Genomic DNA, 24,026 nt, shown 5'->3' on the forward strand with positions numbered 1-24,026 from the left:
AAAAGTACTGATGCTGCGGTAATTACTTGTTTAAGATACATGTATAGAAATCTGAAGGCTGGAATTAAATATGGTAGTCAAATATTTCCGATTCTGAAAGGTGTATGTCAAGGAGCTCTGACTTTTCCAGTTTCGTTTAATAATTGTGTTACCGGTGCCCAGGATAAGTTGAACTGTACATTTGTCTTCAAATGAGTTGGTCTTTCGTTAGTTACGTTTGTGGATGACTTACTAAACCTTTCCTGCACTTTCCAATGATGCTCTTCAACTTTTGATTTTCTCCAAGAAGAGAACGAACAAATTTGTTTGAGGTGTAATACTGATGAAACAGTTTTTCTACCATTCAACTAAAAAGGGAATAGAAACTCAATAAGTCTATCCGACTCCGAGGTTCATTTTGCTATCAGCCTTACTTACATGGGTATGCCTATTGGAGCAAACCTGAAAGAAACTGTAAATCTGTAAATCCAAACTGTAAATCCAAATTAGTTTCCACTAGTTAACAATTTTGTAGTTTTATTGATATCTAATAACCTGGCTAAGCACGCTGAATCTGTTTATCTGTAAATTCAAGGCTATAAATAGAGCTGACACAGTTGTAATAGACTTAATGTAAGTGTTTGGAGAAATGATTGGTGAGAGGGGGGGGCTTGTTACCGTTCAATCACTTTCAATTATTTAAAAGGGAACAAGGCCTTTCAATTTCCAATCCAATGAGCCCAATTTAAACGACACTAGGCCTTCCAATTTCCTATCCAATGAGCCCAATTTGAAGTTAATGAGACCACCCTTTCCTTTAAAATCCTATAAGCCCCCGGGACACAACTTAAAACCCTAGCCCTAAGGAATATGGTGGGCTCAGGGGTTAATCTTCAAAGCCACAATTACTGGACCATTCAACAACTCTGAACAAATTGGCTATCCAGAAATTTAGATTGGATGCATTTCGGGAAATGATGGATGTGGGGGATAGCTGCCCTTTGATGGCTTTGACTCTTAAAAAGGGAACTATAACCTCTGACTACCAATCCAATGAGCCCCTCCAAGGTTTATACAACCACCCTTTATATAAAACCCTATATAACCCTATGGCAAAGCTTACAACCCTTGCCCTAAGGGATGTGAGGGGGGAGGGAGTCGTCATTCCCAAAGGAATAATTTCTAGAACTTTCATTTACGTTTAACAAATTGGCTATCTAAAAATTTTGATTGGATGTTTTGGGAAAAGGATGAGCGTGAGGGGGCTAGTTCCCTCCAATCACTTTCGAGTATTAAAAAGGGTACTATTGCTTTCAATTTCAAATCGAATGAGCCCCCTCAAACTTTCTAGGACAACTCCTTCTATACGAAGTATCTTGGTGTAAAAAAAAAATAAATGAATAGTACATTGTGCCCCATTGGGGCTGGCTCTCTCCAATCACTTTCGACTATTAAAATGGGTACAAGCCCATTCAATTTTAAATCGGATGAACCAACTCAAACTTTCTTGGACAACTCTTTCTATACGAAGTACCTTGGTGTAAAAAAATAAAAATAAATGAATAGTACATTGCGCCCACATCGCTGTTTGCTTAGGCAGAGAGATTGCGCTACCTACGATTATCGACTTTTGATGCGTTTTAATGACTCAAGAGTAGCCAGACCAAAATAAGTGAGGGTAGTGCCCTTGTGATATCCTCTCCTTAAGGAACTAATATGGTAGATCAAGGCCAGGGGACTTGAAATCTTTCAACGACATTTCCCTTAAAAAGAAATTTTTAGCGACATTCACGAAAGGTTTTTTTGGAACAATTAATTTTGAATACTTTCCCCACAAAACATATTTTTTTAAAGAAATTCAGAAGAGCTTCATAAAACCGAAAATGAGCAGAAATAAAGTCAAATAAAATCTTGTGTTTCAGTTGTTGTTCGTAAAGGATAGGGATACAAAGTCATACTTTAGCATAAAGAGCGAAGCATTTAAAAGGAGGCATCCCCCCCATCCCACCACTGGAAATTCCCCCAGAGAAAATTCGCCTTCCCAAAAATGTCTGTCCCCGAAACACCCGAAAAATGGCGTTTTTCCTCTTCTGAAGATGGTCACACGTAGCGTAGATCAGGCCATAGGGGAAGTCACGAGAAACCATTATTGTTTTGATTGGAGGAAATATTTCGGAGAAAAAAATAAACACTGTGTGACTCACTTCTTTTTCGCCTTGCATGAAAGAAAAATGTAGGCAAGGATTTTGCTTTGGAAACCGATCTGGTAATGATAAAGCTAAAGTGTTCGTGGGGTATCTTGCCGAAATGCTAAATAAGGACCTAAAACACGGTGCTAAAAGACTTTTAAGCCATGCAAATGGTGAGCGAGCCAAAGACAGACTACCCTTCGTTTCATCAACACTATCTCCCGTTTTTCAAAATTTGGAACTAGAAGAAAGGATGACTTATGAACGACATAAGCCTGATGCCACCAATATCAATAACTGCCAGTACATCATTCGCAAGCATTCGGTCCTTGTATCAATAGATCCAGAAAATACTAATGATCTTTATAACTTGTTTACCCTTGAACCGTTGAATCCTAAATTTCTCGAAGCTGAAGAAATGGGACTTTCAGCTGGGATAGCTTTGGCAGAGCAAATAATTTAGAAAGACGAACGTATAAGTATTTCTTTGCTTAAGAAGGAAGTTTATAACCCTAACTAACCCAATTCACAACGTACTCCTGGTCCTTCCAGTAAAACACACCATTCTTTCAAGGGAACTGTTGGCTTTACGAAGCTTATCAAAAAGGAAAGCGTGAATATGCAACGGAGTTGCGGAAGGATAGTTCAAATAAGAAGTCATCAGTTTTGTATTCCGACTCCATTCCCGCAGCATTTGCCTCTGCAAGAGATTAAGTAAAGAAAATAAGTTTTTTTAACTGAAAGTAAGGAGCGACATTAAAACTTAAAATGAACATAAAGTATTTTGTATATGAGAGGGGCTGCTTTCTCATCAACGCCCCGCTCTTTACGCTAAAGTTTTTTACTGTTTTAAAAAGTAGAGTTAAGAAAAAAAGAGTGAAAGGCAAAAAGAGCACGTTTTGCCAGGACCAATATCTATATTTGTATATACTATTTAAATAGCCTGAGTACTCTAGGTCAGGCCCTCGGGTGCTAATTGAGGGTGCAGGGGGGAGGGCAGTTGTCTGCTCTAGATTTTTTTCTAGATTTTAAAAAGTACTTTTTCTTGTATTTTCAACGAAAATGTGGAAAAACAACAAAATAGCCCACCTAGTATTGTAAGTATTGTAAAATACTTTTTTTTGGATCTTCATTTAAAAAAATAAAAATAAAAATCCTTACCCCACAGCTATGTTTTGATGAATTTGCCCCCCTGTCTACCCCTGAATTTCTGTACAATCAATAAATGATTTTATAGAAAGAAAATATTCCGCCTACTTTTAATTAATTTTCAGGCTTAATCCAACTAAATTTATACCTTAAATTAAATCCAGCTTTTAATCAATAACAAAAACCTTTATTTTGAAGTTCCTAATTATTCAGGATTATCTTGCACTATTAATGGGACATTTTGTTCTTAATTTTCATCAGGTAAACTCCTAATTTCTTTCTTGTGACAAAGTCAGCTTAAGAGGTAGAAAATAAAAGCCCAATTCAGCAGTACTAGGGAAAAAACGTTTAAAGGAAAATTCCAAAGATGCTTGCTTCTAAAATTTTAACGGTTACCCGTATTATGACTCCAAATAAACCCCTGTTACTGTACCATACGTTCCCCTCTTATCGGTTTTCCGTACTCTTTGGGCTGTTCAGGAAGCCAATTCAGGAAAATGCACGAAGGAAAGTGCATTCGTTTTCAATTTAAAGATAAAAAAAGCTATTTTTCAAAAACTAGAGGAAGGGCATTGTTTGATTTTTCCACCAAATAATACTTTTTAAATCTAGGGGGGCATTTCCCGCCAACTTTTTCGTATATTTATTATAAAAGAGACTAAAAACTAGATTAAAAAAAGCTTTGGTTGTATTATCATTAAAAATAAAGGAACCCGATCCCCTGTATTTTGGTCAATTGGCGTAACTTTTTGAGGTTGAGTCGGAATCACAAGAGACAGGATTTGACACACATTTCTTTACACCTTCAGCATAGACCACATAATTGTATGAGCTTCATTTGACCAAAATGAATGACCTTAAATGCATAACCCCTGTAAGACCAAATTAATAGATGACCATATGACCATATGACCAGACCATATGACATTGTAAGACCAAATTAATAACCTTCCATCTGGTATTCCAAATAACGGATAAATATCATTCTGAAAAGGGTACTAATGATGATTTTCTGCGTTATTATTAATAATACGTATACAATAGCCAGTCAAGAGCCAATTCCATCAAAAAATCTCTTCAAGAAGGGGGGGGGGCAAGTTCAACCAGGACTAGGGCTTTGACAATATTAAATGGGATAATTTCTTACTTTCATCAACCGGTTGATACATTTTGTGTCTGTTCTACTATCCAACAGGGTGCTATCAAAGGTAGATTTAGAGCAAAATTTTGGAGGGGGGCAATATGAGAAAGGTGCAAATAATTGACCAAATTGACAAGTTTATACACAAAAAGAGAAAAAAAGAAAAAAAGAGAATGAGGGTAACAGAAAAATCTTTGGGGCCCAGTCCCCCTTGGGCCCCTTGGATCTGCCTCCTCGCTTTTTCTTTCTGGTGTATATTTATAATTCACTATTTTTGCACCGCAAAGTAGAAACTCTTGTTATAAAATATTCAAAGATTTCGCAATTTTAGTCCACATGGACTGACTTCCCGAAAGAAGTTATCCCAGACGAACCAAGTTCTAGACAGTAGTGGTGTCCATTCACAAAATTATAGGGAAAGGCAAAATTATTTTTGTTGTTGTTTCTTTCGTTTTTTTTTTTCTCACTGAGAAAACCGAAAAATGGAATTTTTCGGGGAAAATGCAAAAAAAAAGTATTTTTCAAATCCAGAGAGGGCGAAATTTTATTCAGGGGGCGGAAAATCTAACCCTATCCTTCCTTCCCCCTCGATTGGCACTCCTGCTAGACAAAAGTAGTATATTTTTTTTATGTTTTAAGAATGTATATATGCGAATGATATGCTGGCTTTTCCTCAGAAAGGTAACATATTCTTGGCAAATTAAATCAAATTTTGAAAACTTGAACATGCAACAAAGGTAATTTGTTTTCCAGAGCCATCAATTCGTATATCAGGTGAGGTAGTAGCCTAAATAATTCGTTAAAACTCGTAATGTATATTTTCTTAGCATGCTGAGAAAATTTATAAATCTTGAAAGTCAGCCTAGAAAACACTGAAATGGAACTCTAGCCTAGGAAAAAACTCTAGTTTGGATGCTGGCTTAAAAATAGGCTGTTTTTCACTGGAAAACCCCTACTTTTGTCCAGCCCTTTAGTTGCTTTAAGACCAGGCTTAATCAGGGTTGCCAACTGGACACACTTTATGTTGAAAGGGCAAATTCCCATTTTTCGGGACACAATGACATAAAAGGGCAAAAGTTATATATTTTAGCAACTTGGGACAAAAAAGAGCAAAAAATGAAGACATTTTGTAAATTTATGACATAAAACGAAACATAAAAAAAATATTTTTCCGCCCCTTGGCCAAAATAATTCATAATGGTTCTGTTCGCGTACACTTTCCGACGCTAATCTTAAAGTACCAAGAACATCAAAATAAAAATCATTTTTCGACCTCTCGGCCGAAATAATTTACAGTGATTGGGTTCGTGTGTATTTGCTGGCGCTAATTTTTAAGTGCCAAGAACACAAAAAGTAAAACATTTTTTGCCCCCTAGGTCACGATTTTCCAAGATTTTCTTTTGGTTGTTTTAAAATCAAGAAGTTCTTAGGGCAGTACTTCAATTTTGATAGTATTACCACGTAGAACCGAGGAAAAAAAATAATTAAAGCATACAATGTCTTTCTGCACAAAACGTTCAAACATTACTGATCTGACGTCTAAAGACAACTACACTTCCTTAAGATAACTACACCCTCTTAAGCAATTTGGCAGCACATGTTCATTTTTTTTTCTCATTTTTTACCTGCGTTCCTTTTTTTAATGTGGTGCCCGTTATAACTTGAAACTACACAACTGTATATGGAGGTTTTTTTTTAAGTGAATCTTTTAAAAAGTGAAATTTATTAATTTATAGCCATGTTTCTTTCCGACCCTTTCTGTGGCTGATATTTATTTTTTTTTTCTTTTTGTGGATTTGTTTGATTATCCCTTCTCCATATCCTGCTGTGCTGTTTGGAGGGGATGTGTTTATGCTAGGTTTTTTGTTAATAATTGATATTAAGCGAAATTAAAAACTGCTTAAATTAATCATGGATTTTCCCTTACTTTCAAAATGCATGTGGTTATGCAAATGTCTGTTTACCCAGTTCAAAAAATAAGTTTTCATATTATATTTTTTTTTTACTCTGTGTTCCAGATTGGGTGTTGAAAATCGTTGCTAAATGAGCAATTATAACCGTTAAATTTTAGCAAAGTTGTACTCAATTATGACTGACCTTTGGTACTTTACTTAGTATATTTCCAATTTTCATTTAAAAAAATAATACAAGGGCTCCATGCTGCTTCCTTGGGCATTTAGCACTCTTACTTTATTTGTCAGCATGGTATAAAAATAGGAAAACCTCGCAAGGAGTTTAATATTCCAAATCTAACGGCAAAACAGGCCGGGCTCGATGAGTGGTTGTCCGACTCTTCAATTTATTACATAAAAAAAACTAGTTTTTTTAACTGAAAGTAAGGAGCGACATTAAAACTTAAAACGAACAGAAATTACTCCGTATATGAAATAGATTGTTCCCTCCGCAATCCCTCTTTCTTTACGCTAAAGCTTTTAATTGTTTTAAAAAGCAGAATTGTGGCAAAGAGTCAAACTTTAGCGTAAAGAGCGAGGGATTGCGGAGGGAACAATCTATTTCATATACGGAGTAATTTCTGTTCGTTTTAAGTTTTAATGTCGCTCCTTACTTTCAGTTAAAAAAACTAGTTTTTTTTATGTAATTTCTGAACGTTTTTGAATTAATTCATGTTTGATTTTGACTCTCCACACGTAAACTATTCAAATGAAATTTGCATATTAATTCCTTTTTTGGCTAAATGGCTTTCTCTTAGTTTTGATCATACGATTTTGAGAAATATGGGATGGGGAAGGAGGCCTAGTTGCCATGCAATTTTTCCGTTACATAAAAAGGCAACTATTAATTTTAATTTTAACGAATTTTTTTATTAGCAAAAAATATACGTAACTTTAGAATTAACTTACGTAACAAACTTTTATATTCTTTAATTATTATTATGTATATGAGGGGGTTTGTACCCTCGTTAATACCTCGTTCTTTACACTAAATCGTAAGTTTTGTCCCAATTTTTTAAGAATGACCCCTGAATCAGAAAGGCCGTAGAATAAATAGTTGAAATTACTAAAAATACTTTAGCATAAAGAGCGAGGTATTTATCTCCTCCTAAATACCTCGCTCTTTATGCTAAAGTATTTTTAGAACCCCTCATATGCGTAATAATCTCTGTTCGTTTTAAATTTCAATGCTGCTTCTTCCTTTCATTTGAAAAAACGTTTTCATGTTTATTTTTCATTGTTTTCTTATAGTAATGCTAGAGAATCCTGCGCTTTTTTCATTGAATTTTTCTTCCCCCATGACAGATTCCTCCAAAAAAAGATCCTCCAATATAGCCCCCTCTCCTCAGCCCCACCCCCAAACAAAATAAAATCCCCCTGAAAACGTCTGTACACTTCCCAATAACCATTACTATATGTAAACACTGGTCAAAGTTTGTAACTTGCAGCCCCTCCCCCAGGGATTGTTGGGGAGTAAGTCATCCCCAAAGACATAGTTATTAAGGTTTTCAACTATGCTGAACAAAATGGCTATCTCAAAATTTTGATCCGCTGACTTTGGGAAAAAAATGAGCGTGGGAGGGGGCCTAGATGCCCTCCAATTTTTTTGGTCACTTAAAAAGGGCACTAGAACTTTTCATTTCCGTTAGAATGAGCCCTCTTGCGACATTCTAGGACCACTTGGTCGATACGATGACCCCTGGGGAAAAGAAAAAAAAAAAAAAACAAAAAAAAAACAAACAAATAAACACGCACCCGTGATTTGTCTTCTGGCAAAAAATACAAAATTCCACATTTTTGTAGATAGGAGCTTGAAACTTCTACAGTAGGGTTCTCTGATACGCTGAATCTGATGGTGTCATTTTCGCTAAGATCCTACGACTTTTAGGGGGTGTTTCCCCCTATTTTCCTAAATAGGGCAAATTTTCTCAGGCTCGTAACTTTTGATGGGTAAGACTAAACTTGATGAAACTTATATATTTAAAATCAGCATTAAAATGCGATTCTTTTGATGTAGCTATTGATATCAAAATTCAATTTTTTAGAGTTTTGGTTACTATTGAGCCGGGTCGCTCCTTACTACAGTTCGTTACCACGAACTGTTTGATAAGCCAATAATTAGGAAGAAGCATGTTTGCCAAGAAATATTGAACAGCAGTTGGAAGTTCATTACTCGTGAAAGTCAGCCTTTAGCTATTATTTACGATGGGATGCAACTCCTTTTCAGGAATAAAAAAAGGTAAAGGATACGGCATTAAACTTTACAGTCCGTACCGGCGGTGCTGATCTCCGTTTCTCGGCCCTTCAGCCAGGAAGTGCGACGGGGGGTTGGGGGCCAACCATCCTGTGCTTTCGCACACCTTTCCTGTTTACCTTCCCCAGATTTCTCCAGGTACCCATTTAAAGCTGGAGGAGTGCTGTTGCAAGAACTAGGACCTTAGAGGAATACTGCAAGGATTTCCTTTATAGATTCATCGTTCCGCTAGCTGGTATAAGAACATTTGTTCTTGTGTTCGACAAGCATTGCTGCAGTATTTATGTCGTTGAAGCTTGTTTTTATATTATTCAGTGTTTGGAAAAATTTTGCAAATAACGTTAGCTTGAAGAGTGAGGTATTGCGGAGGAGGAATCCTCCTCATATACGTAGTAGTTTCTCTTCGTTTAAGTTTTAATGTGATCCTTACTTTCAGTTGAAAAAACCTGCTTTATTTCGTTTAATCACTCAAAGACACAACAATTCCCAGGGGAAAACATTGAAATGGTACTGGTTCTCAATAGCCAAAAATGGCCGGTAGTTCGTTTTCCTTTATCTGTAATTTCAAATCCAGATTTTTGTGGGAAGCATTGATATCATCGAAGCTTGTTTTTATATTATTCAGTGTTTGGAAAAATGTTGCAAATAACGTTAGCGTTAAGAGTGAGGTACTTTGGAGGAGGAATCCTCCACATATTCGTAATAATTTCTGTTCGTTTAGGTTTTAGTGTGTAGGTTAGGTTAGGAGAACATTGAAATGCTGCTGACAACTCACACAGTTCTCACTATCAGATAGATAGTGAAAAGGTATGTGAACTTAGTTCTGATTTGGGTTGCAGTTGGCAACTTTGTAAAAGTCATCCATGAGGGCCATTAGGGAGAAGGTAGAACCTATTGCAGAGGTCGGTGTGACGACTATGAGAGCTGGGTGGGGTAATGTCTGAAAGTGGCTAGAACAGCCAGATCAGGTCTACTACACGAAAGAGGATTTAGAGTAAGAAAACCCCCAGTACTATGACAGTGAATGATCTTGCAACAAATGTTTTGAGTAAAATATATCTTCCCTAAACAAGGACACCGGGTTCTTAATCTTGGACCTGATGCATATAGTTGAGATTGGCTGACTACAATCTTATAGCCAAGCCTATTTTACAATGATTATTCTTTTTCACAACACAGGTCATCGATTGAATCTGTCCATAATTGAGATACTTCGATTTTAAGATCCCTTGTTCAAGATTGGGCAGCAGCTTATTTTCGAAAATAAGAGTCAAGATAAAAATTTGTAATTACAATTAGGTCTCTAATATTGACTGTCTGTGCATTTAAAATAGTCACCATTGTGCATGGATGACATATTCAAACTAATGAAATACTTATTAAGAAAGTTTAGAAAGATCTAGCAGAGAAAAATTAATTTTCTACGTGGTATAATAGATATAACTACTGAGATTGTTATTAAGGAGATCTACATTTGTAGTTTTCTTCCCATTCATTTCTGTTTATGTCTGAAATAGGTCTTCGTCCTGTAATTAGATACCTCCTAGTCATAACAGATCCAGTGGTCTTATGACAAACAATGAAACACATTAATTGTCCTTGATGTTAAATTCAAGATCTAACAGTTAGTAACTTGAGAATTTTCAAAACCTCCCGTTTCAAGTAACGCTGCTAAGTCACGGAATCAAAACCTCAGTATTTATAAACACCTGCCTATGGCAAGGACTCAAGAAATATTGATTCTTTGCTGTATCAAGGTGTCTTGAAATAGAGAGGTCCTTAAATCTTAAAGTTCCTACCTGGAATTTAATCTGGTGTCTGTTCTAAAGACAACGCTGATTGAAAACTCACCCTGGAAGCACAAGGAGTTTTTGCAAATTATTTATGTGCGTACTTGTTTATTTAATATTGAAAAAAAAAAACACTTGATTTTTAGGCAGGAACATCGAAATCCTTACCCATACGAGAAAAGAAAAAGTTCTAACTTTGCGGTTGACACAATACAGAATTGGCTCAAATTAATACAAAGTCAGAACACCACCACCTCAGCCGACGGGGTTACGACACTTCAACGACAGTTGACCGGGCCTCTCGTCGGCGGCGTTCGATGCATGCGCCGGGGTCGATATCCAGCATTGGAAGTGCTGATTAGACTAGGTTACCCCCCCCCTCCCTAAAACTCAGCTTATGGGCGCTCATACATGTCTCTCATTAGTCCTCTTAATTTAGATATAAGCCAAAGGTAGTTAACTCTTAATTATATCTAAATATGAACAATAACGAGAATGTTAAGCGTACCTTTTTTCTTGGGAAGTACTTACAATAAACATAGTCAGGTAACATAATTAAAGGTGCTTGATTGAGCCAATAGCACTATTCTTCGTTTGAAATATTTTGTGTTAAATGCTTGTAGAGTAAATAAGGAAGCTCAGAGGTAACTAAACAAAATACTTTAAAAAAAGAAAGTGTTACAAGAACTAACTATCCCTTAATAGAATTTTTAATACTTCACCATAGTCTTCCTCTCGTGAAGAACTTGTTATAAAATATACCATCTGCAAAAGCGTTTTCTATGGATGTATAAGCTACCCACTGTCATAGGCGGAAACCTGTGATACATCTAGCAATTTATTATTAATTTCATACTTGCTCACTATGAAAAATGAACGAAGGGTTTTATTTTTAGTTCTGAAGGGGCATTACAGGGAGGTCTGATTTCAGTGGAATAGTGTGATTGGATCCTCAAAAAGTGTACTTTTATGCCCAAATTTCCTTTAAATGAATACAAATGGTGCTTTGGCGAAGGGTGTAAAAATTTTCTAATACCTCTTGATCATCAAGAATATTGTGGAATACCCCCTCTTCTAGCTACGCAGTGTCTCTTTAGCCAAATAGCTGTTGCGAAACTATACATATTTAAACATTATTTTATCAAAAATAATGTGAATCAACTTGATTAAATGATGTGTCTGTTAAACCGTTTATTTTATGTGAACTATGTGACTCTTGAGCAACATATACACCACGGTATATAACTAATGCCTCTAAAACTGGGAAGCTCAGTATATACTTATTAATAATTTCAAAACGATTATCAATTTTCAATCAATAGCAACTTTCCCTCTTTGGAAGAAAATTTGCGGTTCGGTGCCACAAAATGAGAGACGACACCACTTTTCTCTCTTTCTCTCTCTTTTTCTTTATTCCTCCCTATCTCTAATTTAAATGGTTAGTCTCTTAATTTTACCTCTCTATCATTTTTTATTCATCTCTAAGTCTGTGAATATTATTTCCGGTTGATATACAACTAATAAATCTAAAACTAGGAAGCTCAGTATATATGTATTAATAATTTTAAAACGATTTTCAGTCTCAGAGTTTTGAATCAATAGCAACTTTCCCTCTTTGGAGGAAATTTGCGGTTCAGTACCACAAAATGAGAGACGACACTTCTTTGCTGATGCAGATTCTTTTTGGTTACTTAAAATGGGAACTATAACTTTTGGTTTCTGTTTGAATAAGTCATTTCTAGGACTATTGGCTAAATATAATGTCCCTGAAAGAAAATCAATTAAACACACATCGGTGATATTCCTTCTTGAAATAAGAAGCAACATTCCAAATGTTTGCAGATTGAAGTGTCGAACCACTACCTTTGTGTTCTTGATGTACTCTATTTTTGGTATAAGTATCATCCAAGTCACTTCCTCTTTATGGTTTTATTTCTCCCTTTTTTGAAAATCTAAAGGAATACCTAGTTTCTCAGGTTTGTAGATTTTGTTGGGAAACTTTAAGCTTTACGAATTTGATATATTTGAAATCACCACAAAAAGAAAATTCTTTTTATTTATTTATTGTCACAAAAAAAGTTTTTTAGAGCTGTTACTGTTACTGTTACTTCGGTCACTGTTAGCCCAGGTTACTCCTTGCTCAAAGTTTATTATCCAAACTGTTTGACAATTATTTATCGCTGAAAACTCTTTGATATGGCTTTTTTTTTAAATTAATAACTAAATAAAAAAACAAGGTTTTTTAACTGAAAGTAAGGAGCAACATTAAAACGAACAGAAATTATTCCGTATATGAAAGGGACTGTCCCCTCCTTAACGCCCCGCTCTTTACGCTAATTTTTTTTATTGTTTTAAAAAGTAGAACTATAACAGAATCATACTTTAGCGTAAAGAGCGGGGCGTTCAGGAGAGGATGGTCCCTTTCATATACAAAAGGATTTCTGTTCGTTTTAAGGTTGCTCCTTACTTTCAGTTTAAAAAACTTGTTTTTCTATTCAATAAGAAGAAAAGGCTACTCCAAAGAAACATGGATATTATCAGTCGATTAAGAGACCCAAATTTGATATTAAAGGAATTCCAGCAGGTAAGTTTTTTTTATTCACATGGGCTAGCTGATTTACCTTGTTCTGGCTACACGTCGTATTACTGATTTAGACTGCATAAAAGCTTTCTTTATCCATTTTTAGTCACCATTAGTGGCCATTAGCTAATTGCAAACATTGAATTGTTTATAAAACAAATATAAAAAAATTTTTTTATTGCAAAATTTATTTCAAATTTATTTAATTGGAAAATCAAATTAATTTTTACTGTGATTCAGAATTCAAAAGTCCGCAATTTTTCCTATTTGAGATAGGTAATTATTAGAATGTTTGTTTATTAGTATAACCTAAAATATTTCCAATTAGTTGCAAGGGTTTTATAAGTTTCCGGGATTTTTTATATTTTTCGGTAAGAGATTTTTTTTGTCTGCTCCAACCACTATTAACTACGCATATTTAGTAACTTGCTTTAATTAGTTGCAATACGGTGTTTTGAAAGAGGGTAGATCTTCAACATCCAATCTGACACGCCCATGAATTCCCCACACGAATCTAATATTGATTTCACATATCAACTATATAGATCAGCAAATGATGCAGGAAAACATGAAATCAATTGGGGGAGTAAACTGTTTTTACTTAGATTAAGCTAATTGTGCATTCTACATTAAATGGAAAGTAAGTCGTCTCTATTTAAGGCTGGAGGTCGTAAGGAAAGATTTGAGGGAATTGAATATTTTTGGGACGGTTAAAAAAAGATGCTTTAAACAGACTGGGATGGAGAAGGAGCATACGTAGCTTTGAGGATCTCAGGTAATTTGGTGCTGCAATGAGTTGTTAGTAGTAGTAGTAATAGCAGTAAGCTATTGAAGAATATGCAGAAAAAACTTAATAAAACGAAAAAATGGAGCAAAAAGAAGAAAAGACAGAAATTCAAAGGTTGCGTGGCTTCTCAACAAGTGATATTTGCTAGTCGTAGCTAAATTAAATCGAGAATAAATCAGCTGTTGCTTATATCCCTAGCTGTTGCTTATATATTGCTCGTACGCCCTTTTGACAACCAGCATGCACAAAGTGTGTTTTTATTTCATTCGGCATACCTGTCAACATTTTCTTGGAGTTTTCCCTTAATACTGCAATTTTTTAATCTTAAGGCACCGTTTAGCAAACATAAAAATAAACAGGTTATCAAATGAAAATATTACTTATTGAATTCGTAAAATACTGCACATTCAGTGATATTGTATCACCTTAAGGTATTTATTGTCATTTTTTTTCATCTGAGGAATGACCCAACCAAGTTTGTGTAGCCTACTAATCCTCCGCCATGATTGGATTTTTCCCTTTTTACGAAGTTTGACAGCTCGTAGAAGGATTCGAACCTAATGGAAAACAACGGCACAAACTTTTACCATTATTCATTATTTTCTTCACTGTGTAGGCTGTGCAACGAGTTCTGCTATAAACCCAAACATAAAATATTTCGATTGTATTGTGCTTCCACAGATCACTCTTGATGGGTCAGAAAACACTTCTCATTACTTACAGTTCCCCACTATACGGAACCACAGAGAGCCTTCAAGCGGAGTTTAGTATAGCTAAAAATGGAAAACATATTCTCCTCCTTCTACTGTTTAGCTTCTATAACACACCCAGAAATGTCTGAGGCGTTCCTTTGACAAAAATGAATAATTTCTTTGATGATCGAGGTGTAAGAAGGGAGAAGAACTTTGATTCGGACTGAAGTTCACCCTAGGAAACTTATTCCCGTAGAAATTTTCCCAGGACCCTCCTGGGAAAATTTTTTCTTCCAAAAATGTTCGTAAATCTTCCAGTAATGAATGTTAAATTTGAATAATGGACAAATTTCATAACTTATAGCCCTTTCTTTCCCCGGGAGCTGTGGGAGGACAATCATATCCTCCCCATTGGCATTGTTGATGGTTCTTTTAACTTTTTTGAACAAAATGGCTATCTCAAAAACTTCGGATGGATAACTTGAGGTAAAAACACCAGCAGGTGAGGGGCTAGTTTATCTCCAATAGTTCAGTCACTAAAAAATTGCACTAGAGCTATTAACTTTCGTTCGAATAAGCCTTCTCTAAATCTTCTAGGACCATTGGTTTGATACGATCACCCATGGAAAAAATAAAGACGCATCCAAAATCTTTCTTTTGGCAGAAAATACAAAATTCCAAGTTTTAGCAAATACGAGTTTGAAACATATCAATTAAAGCTTTTTGATATGCTGAATCCAAAAGTGCAATTTTTATTCATACCACTTAATTTTTGGGGTTTTCTCCACTTTTTTGAAAACCAGATCAATTTTCCCAGGCTCGCAGTTTTTGACGGGTAACGTTACATTTAACATCTTTACTTCTTTGAAATCAGCAGAAAAGATTTCAAGTCGGTTGATTCATCTATTGTTGTAACAGTTCCATCTTTAAAAGTTTCGATGACTATTGGGCTGAATCGTTCTTTACTTACAGTTTTTTTTACCACAAACTGTTTGATAGGGAGCCTCTACTGGTACTCTTTCGGAAATATCTACTGCTCAACTTTAAACACTTCTTCAGCAGTTCTATGCATGTCAAGCCTCGTAAGTGCACAGGAATTTTTTGCAGGGAGTCAATATTAAAAGCGAAAATCTAATTTGATGATTCAGACAAATTTAGGAATTCTCTCCCGTGTCAAACAGTTCGTGGTAACGAACTGTAGTAAGGAACGACCCAGCTCAATAGTAAATGAGTAAATGAGAACCCTTTTGCACAAGTTTCAAGCTCCTATCTACAAAAATGGAGAATTTCGTATTTTTTGCCAGAAGACAGAACACGGGTGTGTGTTTATTTGTATGTTTGTTTTGTTTTTTCAGGGATCATTTAGGAATTCTCTCCCGTGTCAAACAGTTCGTGGTAACAAACTGTAGTAAGGAACGACCCAGCTCAATAGTAAATGAAACTTTAATAAACGGAATTTTGATGCTAAAAAATACATCAAAAGAATTGGATTTTTATGCTGATTTTAAATATATAAGTTTCATCAAATTTAGTCTTTGTCATCAAAAGTTATGAGCCTGAGAAAATTTGACTTATTTTGGAAAATAGGGGGGAAAGTCCCCTAAGTCATAGAATCTTAACGAAAATCACACCATCACATCCAGCGTATCAGAGAACCCTTTTGCAAAAGTTTCAAGCTCCTATCTACAAAAATGGAGAATTTCGTATTTTTTGCCAGAAGACAGATCACGGGTGTGTGTTTATTTGTATGTTTGTTTTGTTTTTTCAGGGGTCATCATATCGACCAAGTGGTCCTAGAATGTCGCAAGAGGGCTCGTTCTAACGGAAATCAAGTTCTAGTGCCCTTTTTAAGTGACCAAAAAAAATTGGAGGGCACCTAGGCCCCCTCCCATGCCGATTTTTTTTAAGAACAACTCCTTAACACAAAGACAGTTTAGTTAGAACAAGAAACTCTTTTATAAGTAATAAAAAAATTTAGCGTAAAAAGCGTGGTATTGAGGAGGAGGTAGCCCCTCTAATATAAGAATTAATAGGTATATACAGACCATTCTAGCAACAGCTGTGATTAAGTCTATTATATTTGAAGAAAAATAAAGTTGCGAATCAAATGGTATATTTCTTTAACTTGTATCTAATTTATATTCTATAAATATAAATAATTAACAAGGCCTTGGCTGTTGTTCAACGATGAAACTATACCATTGACAATATAAGAATCTTGAACAAAGACCCGAGATTTGAAATAAGCCATGTGGTAACAAAAGAGTAGTATTATTGATTTTTGGTTCAACATTATTTCAAAAGGTTATTTTCACTTAACCGGGAATCCATTAATAGGTCAGAGAATACCTTAAAGATAAGGTTTTTTCCAAATTGGTATTATCAAACAGTTCGTGGTGAGGAACAGAAAGTAAGGAGTGACTCGGCTCAATAGTAACCGAAACTCTAATTTTTATATACCAATACATACCTCACAAGAATCAACTTGTTATGCTGATTCCAAATGTATAAGATGATTCCAAATGTATAAGGCTGGCTGCCCTCCAATCACTTTCGACTCTAAAAATCCGCACTAAATCTTTCAATTTCCAATCAAATTAGCCCCATCCGAAGTTTATACTAAGGCCACTCCTTCCATTAAAAGTTTTATATTAATAATTGGTAACTAATTTAGCTTATAGCCCTTAGCCTGAAGGCTGTGGGGGCAAGTTCTCAGTTTCAAAGACAAAATTATCGGAGCTTTAAACTATGCTGAAAAAAAAACATATCTCGAAATTTTTATTGAGTGTATTTGAGGAAATTATTGTGCTTGGAGAGGGGATGATCTCCCTCTAATCACTTTTGACTCTTAAAAATGGCCCTAGAGCCTTAAATCCAATCGTAAGAGCTCTTTTTTGAGGCTTTATGACAATTTCCATTTAAAATGCCTTGATCAGAAAAACAAAACAAAACAAAAATAAGTTATGCATTGTACCCACGTCGCTCTTTTGGAGTGATTGGAAGATAACTAGCCCCCCCCCCTCCACTGCCTCTTTCTTTTCAAACTCGTCTGATCAAAATTTTGAAAAAACAATTTAGCCAAAAAATTAAATTAATATGCAAGTTTCGTTTTAATTATTCATGTACGCCAAATTTAAAACATGCATTAATTCAAAAACATTTAGAAATCAAATAAAAAAAAAACATAAGTTTTTCAACAGAAAGTGAGTAGCGATTAAAAGTTGAAACAAACAGAAATTATTCCATATATGAAAAGAGTTGTCCCCTCCTCAATACCCAGCTCTTTACGCTAAAGTTTGGCTCTTCTCACATCTCTTCTTTTTAAAATGATAAAAGCTTTAGCGTAAAGAGTGGGGCGTTTAGGAGGGACCAGCCCCTTTCATATACAGAATAATTTCTGTTCGTTTCAAGTTTTAATGTTGCTCCTTACTTTCAGTTTAAAAAAATTTGCTTTTTTTATTTGAATTTAAGTCTAAAGAGACGCAAGACCATCCAGTTTCTGTCCTAGAATTGTTTATGATATCTGCTTCTTTTGCAATTACTTAGGACACAAGGGGAGGAGTTTTCCAGGGGATTTTTTCGATGGGCAACAGCTTATTGTATTAGATTTTGAATGTCGGTAAAAATAATTAACTTGAAAATCTAGGACAAATTTCTTAGACTATTCTAAGACTAAAGTGTCATATTCTTTCTTATAAGTGTTTTTAACGACATGTATTGCCAAAAAAGTATTTGTCAACGTCTATCATAGAAATCTGACCCAGGTTGTCTCGCTCCGAGAGCTCCGAACTACGATTGTAGTTCAACAAGATATTTCAAAAACAAGATATGCCAATCTTCTATTGACTTTAAAGAAAAATGGATATTTGGATTCGATTGAGAGACCCAAATTTTATATTGAAGGTATTGCAGCTGGTAAGTTTTTTTTTATTCACTTAGACTAGCTGATTCACCTTGTTCTGGCTACATGCCCTACTACAGATTCAAACATCAAAAAGCTCTCTTTAACCCATTTGGAGATCAGCACCGCCGGTAGGGCCTGTAAAGTCTAATGCCGTATCCTTTACCTTTAACCTTATTAGCCAATTGCAAATATTTGAATTGCTATTAAAACAAATTATTAAAATTTGTTTTACTGCAAAATTTATTTAAAATTTATTTAACTAAAAAAAAAAAATTTACTGTGATTCGGAATTCATAAGTCCGTAATTCGTCCTATTTGAGATTAAATAAAAAAACAAGTTTTTTTAAATGAAAGTAAGGAGCGACAATAAAACTTAAAACGAACAGAAATTACTCCGTATATGAAAGGGGCTTTTCTTCCTCAACGCCTCCCTCTGTACGCTAAAGTTTGACTCTTTCTCTTAGCTCTACTTTTTTTTAAAAGGAAAAAACTTTAGCGTAAAGAGCGGGGCGTTGAGGAAGAAAAGCCCCTTTCATATACAGAGTAATTTCTGTTCGTTTTAAGTTTTAATGGCGCTCCTTACTTTCATTTAAAAAAACTTGTTTTTTTTATTTTGGACGTTTTGATCTTGGCTCTCCGCATATAAATAATTCAAACGAAATTTGCATATTAATTTATTTATTTTTTGGCTAAATGGCTTTCTCATAGTTTTAATCGGAAGATTTTGAAAAAAAAGGAAAGAGGGAGGAAGCCTAGATGCCCTCTAATTTTTTGATTACTTAAAAAGGCAACTAGAACTTTTAATTGTTTTACGAACATTTTCATTAGTAAAAAATATTCGTAATTTACGAATTAACTTACGTAACGAACTTCTATGTTCGTATATTTTTATTGCGTATATGAGGGAGTTCACCCCTCGTCGATACCTCGCTCTTTACACTAAAGCTTAAATTATGTCCCAATTATTTAAGAATGACCCTTGAATCACAAAGGCCGTAGAATAAATAGCTGAAATTACTAAAAATACTTTCGCGTAAAGAGCGAGGTATTACGAGGAGGTAAACCCCTCATATGCGCAATAGTTTCTCCTCGTTTTAAGTTTTAATGCTGCTCCTCACTTTCAGTAAAAAAACTTCTCATATTTTAATTTTTATTTTATTTTTTCCTTGTTTTTTTAAATAATGTAAAAAAATCCAGCGCCCCCTTCATTGAAAGTCTCTTCCCCCATGAGAAGTTTTTCCATGGAAAGATCCTCCCGCGTAACCCCCCCCCCCCCCACATCAACTCTCCCTCCCAAACCCCCCAAAAAAAAATCCCACTGAAAACGTCCGTACATTTCCCAGTAACCATTACTATATGTAAACACAGGCCAAAGTTTGTAACTTGCAACCCCTCCCAGGGAGACTGTGGGGTAGTAAGTCGTCCCCAAAGACATAGTTATTAGGTTTTTTGACTATGGTGAATAAAATGGCTATCTCAGAATTTTGATCCGGTGACTTTTGGGAAAAAATGAGCGTGGGAGGGGGTGTAGGTGCCCTCCAATTTTTCGGTCACTTAAAAAGGGCACTAGAACTTTTAATTTCCATTAGAATAAGCCCCCCCCCGCGACATTCTAGGACGACTGGGTCGATACGATCACCCCTGGGAAAAAAAAAACAAATAAACACGCATCCGTGATATGTCTTCTGGCAAAAAATGCGAAATTCCACTTTTTTGTAGATAGGAACTTGAAACTTCTACAATAAGGTTCTCTGATATGCTGAATCTAATTGTGTGATTTTTGTTAAGATCGTATGACTTTTAGAGGGTGTTTCTCCCTATTTTCTAAAATGAGGCAAATTTTCTCAGGCTCGTAACTTTTGATAGGTCAGACTAATCTCGATGAAAGTTATATATTTGAAATCAGCATTAAAATGCGATTTTTTTTATGTAGCTATTGGTATCAAAATTCCATTTTTTTTTAGTTTTGGTTACTATTGAGCTGGGTCACTCCTTATTCGTCCTATTTGAGATAGGTAATTCTTAGAATATTTATTTATTTATATAACCTAAAATATTTCCAATTAGTTGCAAAGGCCTTATAAGTTTCCAGGATTTTTTTTTTATATTTTTCGATTAGAGATTGTTTCTTTCTGCTCCAACCACGCCCTATAAAACAAAATTATTAACTACGCTTATTCAATAAGTTGCTGTAATTAATTGCAATAGGGTCTTTTGAAAGAGGGTAGATCTTCACCCTCCAATCTGCTACGCCCATGAATTCCCCATACGAATTTAATATTGATTTCATATATCAACTATATAGAACAGCAAATGATGCAGGAAAACATGAAATCAATTGGGGGAGTAACTGTTTTTACTTAGATTAAGCTATTTGTGCATCCTACATGAAATGGAAAGTAAGTCGTCTCAATTTAAGGCTGGAGGTCGTAAGAAAAGATTTGAGGGAATTCAATATTCTTGGGACAGTTTAAAGAAAGAATCTTTAAATAGACTAGGATGGAGAAGAAGCATGCGTAGTTGTGTGGGCATCAGGTGGTTTGGTGCTTCAGAGAGTTGTTAGTAGTAGTAGTAATAGTAGTAACTTATTGAAAAATATAAAATATCATAAACCAAAATAATGGAACAAAAAGAAGAAAAGACAGAAATTCCAAGGTTGGGTGGCTTCTCAACAAGTCATATTTACTTGTCATAGCTAAATTAAATCAAGAGTAAATCGAAATCATAAACTTGAGCCTAACAAGATACTTCAAACGTCATTATCCCTGTCTTCCTAACGGTGTCTAGTGACAAGTCAGATTTTGACTCCAAAGCTAAAACTGTGTAAAAACAGTCCAAACTAAAACTACTGGAAATCAGTATATACTCTAAGCTGAAAGTTTTGTTTATACGCTCATTAGAAGCAGTCTAAACCTTTTGATCCGAAATGACCTCAGAGAACTCAGCAGTTGCAGCTGTTACACACCAGCTACCGAGGCTCCGCGATTTATGCATCCTTTCTCCTTCCTGAGAGCTTACTGTTCTTCTCTATGTCTAAAAAACCTTCACCATACTAAGTAATTCACTTACCTAGTGATTTTCAGAAGAACGTAGTTAACCCCCTTTATTAGAAAGGTGATAAAAGTGAGTGTGGTGTTATGGAGGTATTAGCTTTATATGTTATATATTTTATTCTTATGATTTCTGGCTATTTTTCAAATCCTTGTGAAATTCCCCTTTATTGATAATTTTCCCATAAAATTCTTAGGATTCATAAATTTAACTTGCCCTAATAATTCTTATTCTTTAGCAATTTTTAGCTTAAAAGTGAAGTTCAACCCTCTGGAAAATAAGAATGCTAGATGAGTTGATTCCTTTTTTGTCAAAATTTTTACTTGTTTCCTGAGATATGTCAAATGACTATTTTCACCATCAAGCTGATTCATGCATCATTTTCTGTACAACATGACTCTATTGACTAGGTTTGAAATCTGATCTTGCGGAAGAACTAAAAGGAGCTTGAATGTGATTTTCTGTATTACAAAAATGATTATTATTCTGATCAACTATGTAAATATCCTTCGACGAGGACTATTTCTAACGCGATGTTTTGTGACGCACTAAATTGCCTGTTTCTATTCGTTCTAGCTTTTACTGATGCTTATTACTTTCAGTTGGAAAAAAATGTTTTTTAAATATAATTTCTGATCTTTAATTTCACTAATCACTAAGGTTAGGAATAAGTGAAGATGAACAGGTGACCTTAGGTAACGAAAAGATTGATCAGGTTGGGAGCTTCAGTTACCTTGGTAGTATTATTAGTAAAGATGGTGGGAGCAGTGAAGATGTTAAAAGTAGAATAGCTAAAGCTCAGGGTGTTTTTTCACAGTTAAAAAAAGTTTGGAAGAATAGAAAGATAAGCCTACAAACCAAGATTAGAATATTGGAAGCTACAGTGATGACAGTGGTCAAATATGGCTCTGAAGCATGGACACTCCGAAAAGCAGATGAAAATTTACTAGATGTTTTCCAGAGAAATTGCCTACGGATTGTTCTGGGTACCCGGCTGACTGACCGTATTTCAAACAGTAGGTTGTACGAAAAGTGTGGTTCAATCCCGCTTTCTGGGGCTATAATGAAAGAAAGGTTGAGATGGCTAGGCCACGTTCTACGGATGAAGGATGACAGATTACCGAAGATTGTCCTTTTTGGCCAACCGTCTGGGGCTACACGGAAAGCAGGTCGTCCTTGTCTGGGTTGGGAGGATGTCATAAATAAGGATTTAAACAAAATGGGAACTTCCTGGGAGGGTGTAAAGAGGGAGGCTTTAAATAGATTAGGTTGGAGGAGGAGCGTGCGTAGCTGTGTTGGCCTCAGGCGGCTTGGTGCTGCAGTGAGTTATTAGTAGTAGTAGTAGTTTTTCAAACAATGCTGACAAATTCACCTCCACTTCCATGAAAAACTCTCCCCACAAAATTTCTTAAATGTTCCTCCCGAGTAAAATCCTCTCAGGCGATTTCCTTATCCTTGAAAATTCCCTTAGAAAATTTTTTGCAGACTATCACACATACAAGATTTTCTTTAACTTGCTTCAAGTTTTAAAAAAAACCTGGTTTTTATTTAATTTCTAATTGTTTCACAGATCACGCTGGAGATGCCTCCCCTTCCCTCTGAGGTAATGTGTCAAGAAAGTTCCCCACTATGGTGTTTCTCCCGCTCAATATTAACCCATCTTCTTCAAATATAACCCCTCCCCTTCCCCCACCTTAAAAAATACCTCGAAAATTCCCTCGAAACAGCTACATATGTAAAAATTAGTCACCAAAGACAAAATAAGACAACTATAAAGCATTTGGTATAGCAATTCTGGTAAATCCCCACGTGTAAGATTTCCCCAAGAAAGTTCACCCTAGGAAAGTTACTCCCGTAGAAATTTCCCCAGGATCCCCCCCCTCTCCCTCCAAAAATGTTTGTAAATATCCCCGTAATGAATGTTATATTAGAATAATGGGCAAATTTCATAACTTATTGCCCTTTCTTTCCCCGGGAACTGTGGGAGGACAATCATATGATCGCCATAGGCATGGTTGATTGTTCTTTCAACTTTTTTGAACAAAATGGCTGTCTCAAAATTTCGGTTGGATAACTTGAGGTAAAAACACCCATAGGTGAGGGGCTAGTTTATCTCCAATAGTTTAGTCACTAGAAAATTGCACTAGAGCTATTAACTTTCGTTTGAATAAGCCTTCTCTCAATTTTCTAGGACCATTGGTTCTATACGATCACCCTTGGAAAAAATAAAGACGCATCCAAAATCTTTTTTTTTTTGGCATAAAATACAAAATTCCACGTTTTTGCAGATGCGAGTTTGAAACATGTCAATCAAAGTTCTCTGATGTTCCGAATACAATAGTTTAACTTTTATTGATACCACTTGATTTTTGGGGAGTTTTCTCCACTTTTTTGAAAACTAGATCAATTTTCACAGGCTCGGAGTTTTTGACGGGTAACATTACATTTAACGTTTTAACTTCTTTGAAATCAGCACAAAAAAATTTCAAGCCGGTTGATTTATCTATTGTTATAACAGTTCTATCTTCAAAATTTTCGATGACTATTGGGCTGAATC

At 35.4% G+C, this 24,026-nt stretch overlaps 1 protein-coding gene across 1 annotated transcript in view; it reads left to right on the forward strand.

The window, feature by feature from the left end:
* The window catches only part of LOC136035089 (uncharacterized), a 138,125-nt gene that overhangs the window by 12,882 nt on the left and 101,217 nt on the right, over positions 1 to 24,026 (forward strand). The window contains exon 2 of the mRNA XM_065716674.1: positions 18,279 to 18,429. Within this exon, the coding sequence (XP_065572746.1) occupies positions 18,373 to 18,429 (57 nt within the window). The 5' untranslated portion in view covers positions 18,279 to 18,372. The remainder of the gene's footprint in view (positions 1 to 18,278; positions 18,430 to 24,026) is intronic.

Source organism: Artemia franciscana, chromosome 13 (genome assembly GCF_032884065.1).
Source record: "Artemia franciscana chromosome 13, ASM3288406v1, whole genome shotgun sequence".
NCBI classification, from domain to species: Eukaryota; Metazoa; Arthropoda; class Branchiopoda; order Anostraca; family Artemiidae; genus Artemia; species Artemia franciscana.